Source organism: Aquarana catesbeiana, linkage group LG09 (genome assembly GCF_042186555.1).
Source record: "Aquarana catesbeiana isolate 2022-GZ linkage group LG09, ASM4218655v1, whole genome shotgun sequence".
Classification (NCBI taxonomy): Eukaryota; Metazoa; Chordata; class Amphibia; order Anura; family Ranidae; genus Aquarana; species Aquarana catesbeiana.
In genome coordinates, this window is record NC_133332.1 from 112,506,750 (window position 1) to 112,522,251 (window position 15,502).

The window sequence follows — 15,502 nt, forward strand, 5'->3', positions numbered from 1 at the left end:
TGGAAACTAAGCCTTAGGCTCGGTTTCCACTACTGTGAGTTGTTGTGCAACTTGACACGTGAAGTCGCATGACAAGTCAAAATCCATGTATTTCAATGGTCCCCGTTCTAATTGGTGCGACTCAAGTCGCAGCGACTCCAATAAAGGTTTTTGTACTACTTTGTACCGAGTTCGATGCAATTTTCTCTCCCATGGTTCTCACCAGTCACATGACATTGCATCAAAAATCGCATTGCAAAGTTGCACTGTAAATCGCACCACTTTGGTGTCGCAATAGTGGAAACCGAAGCCTAACTGCATATACAGACTGATTTTTCTGCTGGGGGTTACCACTTTAAGCCACTGGTGCGCCTTGTCATGCGATTTAAACATTTCAAGTCGCATGACAAGACGCACCCTATTGTCCACAATGGAAGCGGCCAAATCTGATTCCATTGGAGTCGCACCGATTTTGAAAGTAATTCTTGCACTACTTTTTGCGACTTGCAGACATCTCTGCATGAAGTCGCACAAATGCCTTTCAAGTCACACCTGAAGTCACATGGCTTAGAAATTTGCGAAGTCACACGATTTGAGTTCTGTGACCAAAGGCTGAAAGGGGGTTCCTGCACTACTTTTCTGTGATTTCATTGAGACTTGCATTGACTTTTGTTAAATGAAGTTGCAAGCCGCAATGAAATCGCTGATCCAAATCACACTGACCTGCGGCTTTTCCCTGGCACTGTGAAGAGGGGAAGTTACAGCATTTGTAGCTGCTGACTTTAAATTTTTCTGAAAGTCAGTAAAGTTCCATGAGCTTAACCCTTGCAGTGCTGGCTAATGTTGTATGATGTGTGGGATGGGGGTAGAGGTTGTGTACAGGATGTGTAGTGATGAGAGAGCTGTGATCTGGGCTGTGTGATGAGCGATCCTAGTGATGAAGGAGGAGGAGGAGGAGGAGGGGCGGAGGAGAAGATCAGTCCGGACTGTCACTATCCTCAGACACACACACAGACTCCTCCATGTACACCCAGCATGGCAGAAGTCAGGAAATTCACCAAGAGGCTCAGCAAGCCGGGCACAGCAGCAGAGCTCAGGCAGAGTGTTTTGGAAGCAGTCCGGGGATCCGTTATCCTGGTAAGTGCAGCATGCAGGCAGTAGAGATGGGGCCCCCACCCTGGGGACATGAGGCTACACTCATCGTACAGGAAGTTTGTCATGTGCTGTGGTTGGGACCTGTGAGCTGAGTGCAGCCTTCTAGCTGAGTGTGATGGATGATGGATGATGGCTGATGGGTGATGGGGTCCCTGCTAGGACCATGCTCTCCTCTATTGCAGTCTGACAGCTTTGTTGTTGCTATTTGATGGAAGCCACACCCTGCTGAGACATGGAGCTGTGTGTGATCAGATCCTCTTAAGGGGACTGACCTTGTGTTATGTCACAGATCCCTCACCTCACCTCCACTATTTCCCCAGGAATAGGTGTTGATGATGTCATAGGTGATGTCATGACTTGTGAAATGGACTCTGGCACGCTGTCAGCCCTCCTTGGTTAAAGAGACCCGGTCACCATGCCATTAATTTATTTCAAAATGTTACAAGGCGATTATTTGTGCATTTACCATCTTTTAGGAATCATTTAAACAGTTAAAGTTTTTAAATGCAGTATGAATAAATATGCAAGAACATAATAGTAATAACTGAAATATGTGTGTGTAGGACTCCTATAAAAGTGCAGTCTAGCTACTTAGATAAAATAAAACAGCTGAGTAGTGTGGGAGTTATTTTGCAATTTATTTCATTTATTTCAGAAATTGACACCATTGTGGTGCTTTCATGTGCATTTAGTAAAAGTACAGCTTGCTGCATTTGTTTGCACTGAAATGCACATGAATGCACCACAAACGCATGTACTGTAAACGCAACACGATAAAAAAAAAATAAAGCCAAAAAGTGCATTACAAACGCATGTAAATGCACACATTGATTTCAATTTAAAGGAGCTCCTGTGCCTGTTATTTGCCTGTAAAAAGTCTCCCCCTGTGTAGTCATCCAAAGGCCCTGCTGCTGGGCTCTGTTATGTTGGATATGACATCAGCAGGCTCAGAACTATCACTCCAGTGACACTATGGTACAGGTGTCAAACACAAGGCCCATGGGCCGAATCCGGCCCTCCAGCCCATTTCATGTGGCCCTCGCACCTCTCCTGCAGCGTCTCTGCCCACACCTTGTCCCAGTAGTCAACAGCAGAGAGGAGGACATAACTCAGATCCTGCACTTTTCTTTGCAGCTGCATAGAGGACCATCTCCCCCCCCCCCTTCTCTCTGTGCAACCTCAGCACCCCCTCACCTCTGGTCCTCCCCTGGTCTCAGCATTCTGTTGACTCCAGGCCTCCTCTGGTCCTCCTCCAGATCCTGCACTTTCTGCCTCCCAGCTGTGCCCCCAGCTTCCTCCCAGCAGTAGCACAAGGTAAGGGGGTTGCACTGTGATGTAAGGGAGGGTTGGGGACTCGACTTCTGATGGTGGTGGTGCTCTGGACATCTAGTCTTACAGATACAACAGGCCCTTTGAGGCTCTGTTTCCACTAGTGCGACTTTTCATGCGACTTGGGACTGAAAAGTCGCATGACAAATTGTTTCCCATGATTTCCAATGAGTACCGTTCATATCTGTGCGACTTCAAGTCGCAGCGACTTCAAAGTAGTCCCTGCACTACTTTGGTCCCACTTTGATGCGACTTGAGGTCTATAGATACAGGCATTGCTTCAAATCGCGGTAAAAAGTCGCGGTAAAATCGCGGTAAAAAATCGCGGCAAAATCGCGCGACTTTGGGGACGCACTAGTGGAAACCTAGCCTGAGGGCAACAATAAAGCTAATGCAGCCCATTAAGAAATTGAGTTTGACACCCCTGCACTATGGTATTCTCCTTTATTTCTCCCTCAGCAGTTACATAAAAGGTTATGTAAGGAGGTAAAGGGAGGTGTGGAGAAGTTGGGCCAACACAGACACTAACTAGACACTGCCAGAAGAGGAGAGGGAGGGAGAGGACTTGGCTACGGGACTGACTCTTCCTGGGGTACTCTGATTTTCTAGTAAATACAAAGGCACTTTGTGAATGAATAGATGTTGTCAATGGAAAGGAAAAACACTACAAGTAAGCGTTTAAAAAATGACTTTAGATTTAGTAAAATCCCACTGAAGTGTGCCACACCCCAACACAGAGTACTTGGTTACCATAGGTTTGCCGTGTGATTTTACATGTAAATTAGCAAGGTGCATTGGGTGACATTAGAAATTATTGCACTTCCCCAAAAGAGATGCAGACCAGTGAACCTGGCCTTAATCACATGGACAGATAATACACAGACAATGACTGGGGGGGGGGGGTGTATTAGAGGAGATTTACTAAAAGTTGGGAACACAGAAATTGGTTACTATGCTCAGCTACACCAATCTCCCCCAAAATGTCTTTCCTCTTCATTCATCTGTATATGGAATTGTTCATCAAGAATTGTACAACTCATGTCATTTATAAGGCCCCTTTCACACGATCGGACCGTTCAGGTCCGCCTGTCCGTTTTGCCGGCAGACCTGAACGGGCGCTCCATGTTAGCTTATGGAGTGACGGATGTCAGCGGAGACATGTCCGCTGACATCCGACCCCGTCTGATCCGCTAAAAGCAGACGGATGGCTCTACGTCCAGGTCCGTCGCTGGCGGATCGGGTGAGATCTGATGAAAATGGACATGCTGTCCGTTTTCATCCAATCCCTCCATAGGCGGCAGCGGCGCCTGACAAGCCCCTCCCCGCTCAGTGAGCAGAGAGGGACCTGTCATCCAGCGGCCCAGTGGAGATCAACGGAGAGATCTCCCGCTTAGCCGGCGGACCGAGGCAGGCTCCGTAGAAACGGAGTCCGCCTCGTGTGAAAGGGGCCTTAATCAGTAGATGAAATTTGACTGACAGATTGCAGGCTTGTTCAAAGATATTTGTGAGATACGATTGTATCAATCACACCACAGGAAGTTGTTTTTTCAAGCTGATCTACAGAAATATATAAAAGACACAAAGTAATGCAGTTCTGTTTTCAAGAGTACATAAAGTAGAACTAAAGGCAAAACCCTTTTTTTTTTTTTTTTTTTTTTTTTTTTTTTTTTTTTGGATAGAGATGATTATAACCACTGAGTTTTTTGCCATCTTTGTCCCATTGGGGAGATTTCCTTTTACTTCCTGTCTTATTGCCAAAACAGTAAGTGAGAGGAAATCCCACCAAAGTGAGGGAATCCCTGTGTGTCACCAGGGTCACCAGAACTAGTGTCCCCATTGGAGGATTTCCTCTTTATTAGTGTTCTGGTGACAACCCAAAATGTGGGATTTTCATTTACTTTCACTTTCGATGATGACGGTAAACAGGACAAATGAAGAGGATGAATCTCCCTACCAGGGGCACAGTCAGCAATAAAAACTGACAGGGGTTCCAATCCCTCTACAAAACTATAAAAAAAAAAAAAAAAAAAAAGAAAGTTTTGCCTTTATCTACACTTTAGGAGCCCTTTCACACTGACGGACTGATAAGGTCTGTGTGTCAGTTTTTAAGGCGGCCCTGATCAGACCACCCATTGGTCTCTATGGAGCAGCAGATGTCAGCGGACATGTGGTGTCTGCTGACACCCACTGACATCTGATCCGATCCTGTCCAATAATACCACTGGGATGGAAATGGACAGGCAGTCCGTTTCCATCCGACAGCCTCATAAAGAAGAGCAGGCCATGTCTGTGTCCACTTCGCTTCAGAGATCCCCAGCTGAGCGGACATATCTGCTGGCGGACTCCGCCATTGTGAAAGGGGCCTTAAGAGGAAAGGGGCCTAAAGTATATGTCATGTTGCCCCGCCTCCTCCCCCGCCCCTCTTTTACAATTGGACGTAAATGTTTTTCTCTTTTTTTTTTTTCTTTTTTATGCCACCTATGTGTGCTGCAAACCAGCGCTTCTGCATCTCTTGCCTAGGGCAGAAGATTTAATTGGTTGGAAAGAAAGTTGAAAAAATGACAGAAGTTCCACTTTAACTCAATAGCAAATTTAGTAGCAGGACTGAGCTACTAAGCTCTCAAATAGTTCAATCTTTTAGTAGGAAGAGATTAAAATTGCCGGTGTATCCCTAGCCTAAAGCCTCGTACACACGGTACGAAAATCAGAAGGGGATTGTCATTTGACAGGCTGTTGTCCGAAGTTCTTACCGTTAGTACCATCCTTTCAACAACTGTTTTCCAATTTTTCGGCCAACAAATGTTGGATGACATGCTAGTAAATTTATGGCAAATGACGGCTCCACGTCAGATTTTCTGATGGTCAGTACACAAATCCGTCACACAAAAAGTCGAAAGTACAAACACGCATGCTCGTAATCAATGCTCACCAAACAGGAAATTAGCAGAAGGAGCCCAAAGGGTGGCGCTCAAGAGCTGAAATTCCTCGTAGTACGTCACTACGTTTGTGTTTGTGGCATGACAATTTGTGTAACGTTAGTATGCAAGACAAGGTCCTGGCACACGCCCTTTTGACAAAAATCAGAAGCTCAGTTGTCCAACAATCATACCGTGTGTACGAGACCTTAGGCTTAGTTCACACTGGTGGTAGAGAGAAGGTAAAAACAGGTGGCCAATATGCGTTTCTATTACCGCCCCTGACCAGCCACCTCCAAATGTACATGACAGCCGGAGGGGTGAGTCCACATTGTCATGGCCGCAATGCTTTGGGTTATGGCAATTTCAACCCTTAGTGACTGAGGGGAAAACAAATATTAAAGCGGAGGTCCACCCTAAAAAAAAAAAAAAAATTACACAAAAATGCTCCTAAAAATCGGAAAAAAAAAAAAAAAATTTTACTTACTAGAAATGGCTGTTGCTAGGCAGATCGTCCTAATCTGCCACTTCCTACTCCGTGGTGATCTTCATTCTTCTCCTGCTTGCGTTGTCTTCTGGGGAATGGGGAGCGCTGTGTTCTGGGAACTGTGTGTGTCCCAGAACACAGCCTGCCATTTACAAAGCGCTGCGCAAGTTGCGCATGCGCAGTAGGAAACAGGCAGTGAAGCCGCAAGGCTCCACTGCCTGTTTCCCTTAGTTCAAATGGCGGTGCCGGGACTCGATCCGATGGATGGATCGGCCTCGGGCGGCCGACATCGCGGGCACCCTGGACAGGTGAGTGTGCTTATTAAAAGTCAGCAGCTACAGTGTTTGTAGCTGCTGACTTTTAAATTATTTTTTTTTCAGCTGGACCTCCTCTTTAATGCCTAAGCACAATTTTGCAACTTTGACATGTGTTAGTAAAATTGTACATATTATCGCAACTACTTTGTGTATCCAGGTGGATTATACCTTGTTTTTTTCAGGACAAATTGGGCTTTCTTTTGGTGGTAAATGGTAATGGATATATCCTGGATTTTTTTTTTATTATCAAAGGAAAACTTACCCAAAATAGTAGAAAAAAAAAAAATTATATTTCTTCCTATTACCATAATTTATCACCAAAGATTGCAGCGATACCACATATGTCAGTTGTTTGTATCCATAGTAGGGCCCAGAAACAATAGTGCACATTTTGGATTTTTTTTTTTTTGTCCTGCCTAAAACGAACTGACACTTATACTATTTTAAAAAATGTTTATTTTTTTTTTTAATTCTATCAAAAATATACTGACCTTGACTTTTGACCCTTACTTTGACCCTAAGGCCCCTTTCACACGGATTCATTTTATTTCATTGGACGGACTTCGCTAGCTCAGCGGGGGGGATGACAGGTGAGCAGAGACGGACCTGTCAGAGCCCCACTATTCTCTATGGGGAGATCAGATGAAAACCGACAGCATGTCCGTTTTCATCCGATCCTATCTGATCCGATCAGATGGAGAACATATATCTGTTTTGAGCTGATCTTGTTGGATCGGATGGCAGGTGGGTGTCAGCGGACACATCTCTGCCCATAGAAGTCAATGAATGGCCCGCTCAGATCCACCTGAAAAACAGACAGGCGGATCTGACTGGGCTGATCATGTGAAAAGGGCCTAACACTAACCCTGGCAAACCTTGATTTAGTTATTTTTTTTTTTATTTTTTATTTTTAATTTCATTTTATTTTATTTTTCACACACTTTTGTTTGTTTATATCCTCCTCTCCTGCAAGAAGAAGCGAAAGATACAATAATAGTTCAATTGAAAACCAGGCTTATAGGAGGCAGAAGTATCACCACAAATCCACAGCAGAACTCTTGTAAGTCTGCCACATGTGTGATAAAGACCCACAGAATTTACTTTAAAGGGAACCTGTGCTATGCCTATTCAGGACACAGCAACAGGCTCACTGTAACTTACCCCTCATTAGCATCATATCATTTCCATCCTTTCACTCCACAGCTAAGGGAAAGTTCTGTGTAAGCTTCAAGTCACTAGTATCATAGCTTACACAGGGCTATGGACTCCTCCTGTGACAGCGCTGATTGGCCCAGCTCTGTCACATGGAATAAGTCACATGCTCCCTCTACCTAAAAGAAGCGGGAAATTCCCTCAGCCTCCAGCACTGAAGAGAGCGGTGGGGTATAAAGGGAAATATGTTGAAAAGTTACTACTCTGGCCATTCAGAAAGCGCTGGCTTTTCTTTGATTTTTCAACTGTAAGTAACACTTGGGATATTGTATTTACTGGCTGCATCCCTGAGGGAGAGAGCAGATTACCATCAGTTTAATATTAATGGGAAGTATATGCTGGAGATGAGTGGGGATTAAAGTAAACTTGTTGGTTGTTTTGTGTATTGAGGACCATGTGACAGAGCTGGGCCAATCAGTGCAGTGAGCAAAATTTGTGATATTCTTTTACTTTCGCTTTCAGTCGATTTTTATTGAAAATTTAAGGTACAAAACAAAACATAGTGTAAGAAAACTTTTTTGCCAAGATGTTAGACAGCTGGAACGTAGCTGTCCAGAATATAAAAACATGCAACAATATAGATAGCATAATAATAAACAAAACCTGTGGCCTGCAAGTTAGAGTAGGTATCAATGAGCCAGGTAAATGTGTTGCAGGTCGTGAAACGATAAGCAGATCAAAAAATCAAGTCTGAATAACAGTGGCGGCCCGTCTATTAGGGGCGCACGGGCGCCACCCCCCTATCCATGCGCCCGACCCCCTAATCTACATGCAGGGCAACGGACGCATGAATTACAATGGGTTTTTTTTTTTTTTTAAGCACGTGATTAGAGCCAGAGGCTTCAAAAAAGGGTGGGCTCGGGGGGCACAGAGCACTGCGCCCTGGACACACCCAGTTGTGTGACAATAGCGAATATTCGCAATTGTCACACTGATTCTCCTTCTAACCGATCAGGAAGCCGGTCCTGAGAGCCATGTTACGAAGGAGAAGCAAGCCCATTGGCCTAGGAGGAGGTAGGAGGAGGGTGGGGACAGTATGGTGGGGGGGGCTCTGGAGCTGCTGGAAAGTTGGGGGTGTGAGTGACCCGCCGACCGACCAGGGGGGTGGCTGTGGGTGCATTGTTTGCCCCCCGCCCCCAAAATATACCAGCAGCTACCACTGCTGAATAATTAGCATGACCTGCAACAATGAAATAAGAAAGAAGGAAAGAGCAAAGAAGGATGTTCAAAGTAAGAAGGTGGGAAAGAGAGGTGAGGGGGAGGAGAGTGAGTGTTGGGAATGCCCAAAGCTAGAATATTCTAATGAGGTATAGCTCTCTATGGAAAGTGACAGATGGGCATATTGTATCCATGGGGTCCAAATCTGCGTGAATTTATTTTGCATGTCCAGCAGGATGCTGGTCAGTTTCTCATTAAAGTGTAAGTTCGCCTTTACAGAAAAATCTGTAAGGTGTACTTACACAGACCCCCCTCTTCGACCCCCCGGTCCTGCTGACCTAGACCACCGCTATCTCCGGTTCTAAGCCCGAGGCTAGAATATCCGCGTCAGAAGCCCGGGGCTTAGAAATCCTCTCTCCTTCCTCGAGTCTCCTCTATAGCTGACAAGACAGCTATGCCGCTGCTGATTGGTCGGCGCCACCCATGTGACAGCACTGACTAATTAGAGTGCTCCAAACGTCTCTCCTGATGAGGGACGTCTTGGACATTAGGGAGAGAGAATTTCTAAGCCCAGGGCTCCTGGCGCGGATATGCCGGGGCTTAGAACAAGTGATAGCGGAGGTTCAGGTCAGCAGGGGGGGGGGCGAGGAGGGGCACCTGTTTAAGTTCACCTTACAGAGTTTCTCTGTAAAGGTGAACTTACCCTTTAAATAACCAGTCAATCTCTTTTACTTTCACTTTCAATTATAATGGTAAACAGAACAAATAGGGAGGGGGAATCTCCCTCTAGTGGGAGCACAGACATCAAAAATAACATAATAGGTGTTCTAATGCATCTCCATTCCATCCAAAACTAAAATAAAAAAAAGTTTAAAGTACAATTAAATGCCCCTGTATAAGCCCCCGTTCACACCTATGCGAATTAGATGCGGCTTACACCGCATCCAATTCGCAGGACATTTCAAAATACATTCATTTGAATGTATCTGGTTTACATATGTGCGTTGCATTCGCACTGCGCATTGCACAAAAAACGTGTGCATTTTTTGGGCATTGCTGTGCGAACTACAAGCCTATTATCTCCTATGGGAACGCATCTGATTAGCAGATGCATTGTGTTCTGAACAAGGATTTTCTCCTTCTCCTCACTACACCTCCCCCTCTCCCCCTGCCTGCTCACTGATCCGCAGCTACAACGCAGTGAGTCCTTTGAACAGCAGATTTTTATCTTCCCAGTGAAACCTGAGCTTCAATTTGCACCGCACATATGTGAAACCAGGCTAAAGGTCTAACAAGTACCAAACTCAGACACTGTATAATGCACAAAAAAAAAAAATTATTTTTCCTTCCTTGATTGGACTGTCTCACACGTTCTGCTCTCAGACACTGCAGCTCACAGTGGGAGGGATTTAGTGACAGAAGCAGTGTTACCAATACAGAATTCCCTGGGCAGGACTGGGTGTGGCCAGGAACTGACTGACAGGCTACAGGCTTGTGCATCAGCAGTGATAACCCAGCCTCCTGCAACATCATGTCAATACAGTGTAGCGCAGGCATGTTACTGTACTGTTAGGGTCGGTTCACACTAGGACGACTTGGGATCCGACTTGTAAGCCCTCAAGTCGCCCCAAGTCGCCCCAAGAAAACGCTCCCATTACAGTTAATGGGAGCGTCTTAATTGACACTACTGAAGTCGCTCCGACTTCAGAGCGTACTCCCTGTACTACTTGGATCCGACTTGTAGGCGACTTGTACCATTCAATTCAATGGAAGTCGCCTCCAAGTCGGATCTCCATCTATACTGTAGCGACTTTACAGTTAAAAAAATTAGTTTGCCCAGGCAAACCCCTCCCTCCCAGAGAGCTGATTATTCTGTGATTGGCCACAGCCAAAGTCGCCTGTCCTGGAGGCGACTTGAAGTCGCGTTGTAAATTGAATAAAGTCGCGCTGAAGTCGCGTTGAAGTCGCCGTGCAAAGTCGCGCTGAAGTCGTGTTGCCCCTGTGTGAATCGAGCCTTACAGTGGCAACTGTGCTCTGGATACAGGAGCAGTACAGTGTTGTTGCCACCACATAACAGGAAGCTGCATTAAGTTCACTACACTGGCAGGAACAACAGGTATTTCCTAAATTGACAGATTTAGAATAGGTAATCAGTGCATGATTACAGGCTTCACACACTGCGTACTTGTTACAGGTCAGTAACAGTTTAGAGGTACCTGCTTTCTGGGAGCCCCCAGTTCTGTACTACTGTACAATGAAAATGTAAACATTTTCTGGGAGTGTTGAAGGTTTGCTTACCCCCTCCCATGCTTTCATTTTAGCCTAACCCAGTGAAGGGCCACAAAAAGCAACAGTGGGTGAACTAGCCTTCAAGTTTACAAGAAGGTATCAAGTTAGTGCCAGATTTGGGGGATCCCAGAGTGCTTGTATAAGCATCTGAAGGTACATGCCCACTCTCTGGGTGTCATTTACTGCTGTATTCTTTTTAACATATAAAAACAGGCAATGAGTGTGCTTTAAAAGCTGAACTTCAGCTACAGATGTGTTGCCAAATCATTTGAAATTCTAGTCAGTCAGTCCAACCAGACACCCCTACCACAGAGCAGAGCCAGGCCCTGCACTGCCTGAGACCTCTGTACTGACTACACTGCAGTTGTTTGATGCAACCTGGTCCATAGCATGTCTCAGCCTGTGATAGGAAAACAACATGCACCAACGGAAGGAGCGCCAGACCACAGAGTCAAAATTCATTTATTGGTTTATGCTAAAAAGTTTGTGATTGGACAATGATGGAGCAGCAAACTAATAAGTTCCCCTCCCCTTTCTGAAATCTTTTAGTATTACATAGACATACGTGTTGCCCCTCTTTCTTCCAGTCTAAGTGCTGCTGTTGAGAGAATGTTTACATCTTGGAGCTGCACGATTCTGGCCAAAATGAGAATCACAATTTTTTTGCTTAGAATAAAAAGATCACGATTCTCGTGACGTAAAATCTTTCACATTATACAAAAAAAAATGGGCTAACTTTACTGGTTATTTTTTTTAAAAATTCATTAAAGTAATTTTTTTTTAAAATTGCATTTGAAAGACCGCTGCGCAAATACAGTTACAGTGTGACATAAAATATTGCAACAACCACCATTTTATTCTCTAGGGTGTTTACTAAAATATATATATATAATGTTTGGGGTTCTAAGTAATTTTCTAGCAAAAAAAATGATTTTAACTTGAAACCAACAAATGTCAGAAAAAGGTTTAGTGTTTAAGTGGTTAAACTTTTTTCACTTACACACATAGGGGCTTATTTATGAAAGGCAAATCCACTTTGCACTACAAGTGCAAAGTGCACTTGAAATTGCACTGAAAGTGAACTTGGAAGTGCAGTCGCTGTAAATCTGAGGGGTAGATCTGAAATGAGGGGAAGCTCTGCTGATTTTATCATCCAATCATGTGCAAGCTAAAATGTTGTTTCTTTATTTTCCTTGCATGTCCCTCTCAGATCTACAGCAACTGCACTTCCAAGTGCACTTTCAGTGCAATTTCATGCGCACTTTGCACTTGTAGTTCGCACTTGTAGTGCAAAGTGGATTTGCCTTTCGTAAATAACCCCCAAGGTCTATTCCATTGACAAATTGTTACACTGTTTATACTTAAGTTCAACTGATAAAGAATGTTGTGATTCTTGGCAGAGTGCCCAGTTTGTTTCTTCCTTTCTTTTGATGGCTGTGGCTTCAGAAGAGCAGAGAGAATTCTTTGCATAGCAAGAATCGTGAAACACTTTAGTCAAGATCGCAACGGGGGAAAAAATTGCGATAACGATTCTTGACGATTAATTACTTCTATTAACATCCACAGAGAAATGCTAGGTGCAAGCTGTACTCCAGATACTTTGTGTGCATTTTCCAGTGCAGGTCAACTGCATAGTCATGTTAAGAATCCATTATATTTCCCGCAGGGATGATTCATGGCAGTACATTTACTGACATACGTAAAAAAGAAAACTGACCTTTTTTTTTTTAGCAAAATTATTTTTATTAAATTTAAAGGAGACTAATATAAAATTTTTTTTTTTTGGGTGGACCTCCGCCTTTAGAATCCATTATATTTCCTGCAGGGCTGATTCATGGCAGTACATTTACTGACATACGTAAAAAAGAAAACTGACCATTTTTTGTGTGTATGTATTATCCTTCAAAGTAATGGAACTGAATCCTGTAAAATGACAACACACACTGTAAAATGAAAACACAGGACGATGCACAATGGAAAATGTGTTCTGAAGCATGCTTAGTACCAACAAGACCTTTAGGCTGCATTCACACTTGGAGCGATTTGAATTTGAAAACGCTCTGGTAAAATGACAAATTGCACAATGCGAATTTCAAATGCCATTCATCATAGGCTAGGTTCACACTATTGCTGGCTGTGCTGCTCGCGTTTGCTCGGGCACATGCAGCCCATTCTTTCGAATGGGCTGTTGTGCTTTCGTCTCCCACAGAAAAAAAGGTGTATGCACCTTTTTTAAAAACAAGAGCACAGGAAAATCGCATGGTCTCTTTGACCATGCGATTTCCCTGCGGTTCGCACACCTGCAAATGTGCTGCATTCTGATTTATAATGAATGGCGGCCCCACACATCTCGTAAGAGCAGCACAATTTGGCTGCAGGTGGTTGCGGGTCTGGGAACAAGTACGATTCCTGCACCTGCAACCAGCCTGCAGACTGTCGGCAAGTGTGAACCAAGCCTTAATGGCACCTAAAAATATGTTAATCCTCTGCAAACCCTGCAATCGCGGGAAAAGGGCTGGGGTGAAGCCTGTCACCCAAAAGCAGCTCCTCAACGTTTTTTGGGCAACAGGCTTCACGCACTGCTGTTTGCTGCGATTGCAGCACAATTTATCTTGTGACAATCATGGCAGAACTGTACTGCATTTTTAGGTGCCGTTACGATGAATGGCATATGAAATTCATATTGACCGATTTGTCATTTTATCAGAGCGTTTTGAAATTGCGGGCAGAATCGCAGTGTTTCTGCCCTTGATTCAAAACATCCATGTGTGAATGGAGCCTTAGGTCATTTTTTTTCCCCCAGTTTACAGAATTTGTCAAGCCCTGTGTAAAATATTTAGAACAAACCCTCCAAGTCTATGATGCAAGTTTACATTTTAATGTAAAATGTAGTCATGCTGTAAAAATAAAATGACTTTACTGGAAATGCATTGCCCATATGTAGATGTACAGTATGTGTGTGTGTGGCTGTGATATCATCGATCTGCAGATGCCATTAGAGGGGTCGGTGCCTTATCATAAATCCAGACAGGAGGATGATACTTATGAATGAGGTGTCAGAGCCAGCAGTCTTGGCTTTCATCCATTGCTCTCCATCACAAGCCTCACAACTGAAGCTCACTGCTTTTCATGCTTGTATTGCACACAGGCTATCAACAGATTACAAATAGGAAGCGGTTGGGTAACTCAGTTACAGAACTGGAAAAGGGTTCACATAAATGCAATTGACAGTTATACAAGCCCAGAAAAAAAATGTTTTTGTTTTTTTTTTAATTGTTTTGAAGGCTAGATAATTTAAGTGATCTGATTTCTTTCTATACCAATGGCATAAATGATCACTCTAAGTTTCATTAGCAATAATTGGGTAATGTGAGGTGTAAAGCTCAATTGGATATAAAAAAAAAATGCTATAAATGTTATATATTCATTTAAAATCATTAAATTTATTTTTTGAACACAGCTCGTATTAGTACTTACATTCAGCTACCTGTAATCCTGTCTAAGGCTCGATTCACACCTATGCATGTTGCTTTTGAGCGTTTTTGGAGGTTTTTTTTTCATGCTTGCCACGTTTTTGAGCAGCGTTTTTGCCGCGTTTTTGCCGCGTTTTGCGTTTTTTTTTTTTTTTTTACTGGTTTTTTTTTACTGTTTTTTTTACAGTCTAAAAAAAAAAAAAAAAAAAAAAAAACGTCAAAAACGCTGCAAAAACGCTGCAAAAACGGTGCACTTGCGTTTTTGATGCTTGTCCATTGAATTCTATTACATGCAAAACGCTGCATTTTGCGTGAAAAAAAGTCCCTGACCCTTTCCAAAAATGCAGAGATACAAAAAGGCATTGATGTGAACATGTTCCATAGGAACCCATGTTAAAAAATTCCCATGCATTTCTGCAAAATACAAAATGCATCAAAAAACGCGCTAGTGTGAATGGAGCCTAAGGTTTTTTTTTTTTGTTTTTTTTTTTTTTTTTAATTTTTTTTTAATTTTTTTTTTAGACTGTAAAAAAAAACTGTAAAAAAAAAAAACGCAAAACGCAAATCGCGGCAAAAACGTCGCAAAAACGCCGCAAAAACGCTGCTCAAAAACGTGGCAAGCATGAAAAAAAACCTCCAAAAACGCCCAAAAGCAACATGCATAGGTGTGAATCGAGCCTCACACTGGGAATGCGCTTAACCTCCCTGGCGGTATGATTATTTCAGATTTTAGGTGCTGAAAGCGGTACAATTATTTTGCACAGAAATTTGGCGTTTTATATTGTAGGCCTGTAATTCTTAGGAATAGTTCACTTAAATCTGTCCAAACAAGAGTCTAGTAGACATCCCGGGTATGATAAAGTTTGAAAAACGAAATAAAAAATGATAATATAATAAATAATTATAACAAATAATAATATAATAATAATAAAAATTATATAATAATGTAATCAAATCAAAAACACTGAAATTTGCTCAGTTGCAGAATTGTAGCTTTTGTTACTTTTAGTGTTTGATGACGGATCTCCTCACAAATCACTATCGCTCAATTCTGCAAGTGATTATAATTTATTATCGCTTTTTTCTAGCTGGTCTAAAACCACTTTTGATGTAAAGAGACAGTTTTGGTTGCTATGGACAATCTCCAGTTTCCTGGCAGAAAAAACAGTTTTATATATATAAAACTGC

General features: G+C 43.1%; 1 protein-coding gene across 2 annotated transcripts in view; it reads left to right on the forward strand.

Moving 5' to 3' along the window:
• The first annotated feature begins 874 nt into the window (after positions 1-874).
• DOCK11 (dedicator of cytokinesis 11) overlaps positions 875-15,502 on the forward strand; it is a 525,243-nt gene continuing 510,615 nt past the window's right edge. For both annotated transcript variants that reach the window (XM_073599152.1, XM_073599153.1), the window contains exon 1: positions 875-1,116. In XM_073599152.1, the coding sequence (XP_073455253.1) occupies positions 901-1,116 (216 nt within the window). In that variant the 5' untranslated portion in view covers positions 875-900. The remainder of the gene's footprint in view (positions 1,117-15,502) is intronic.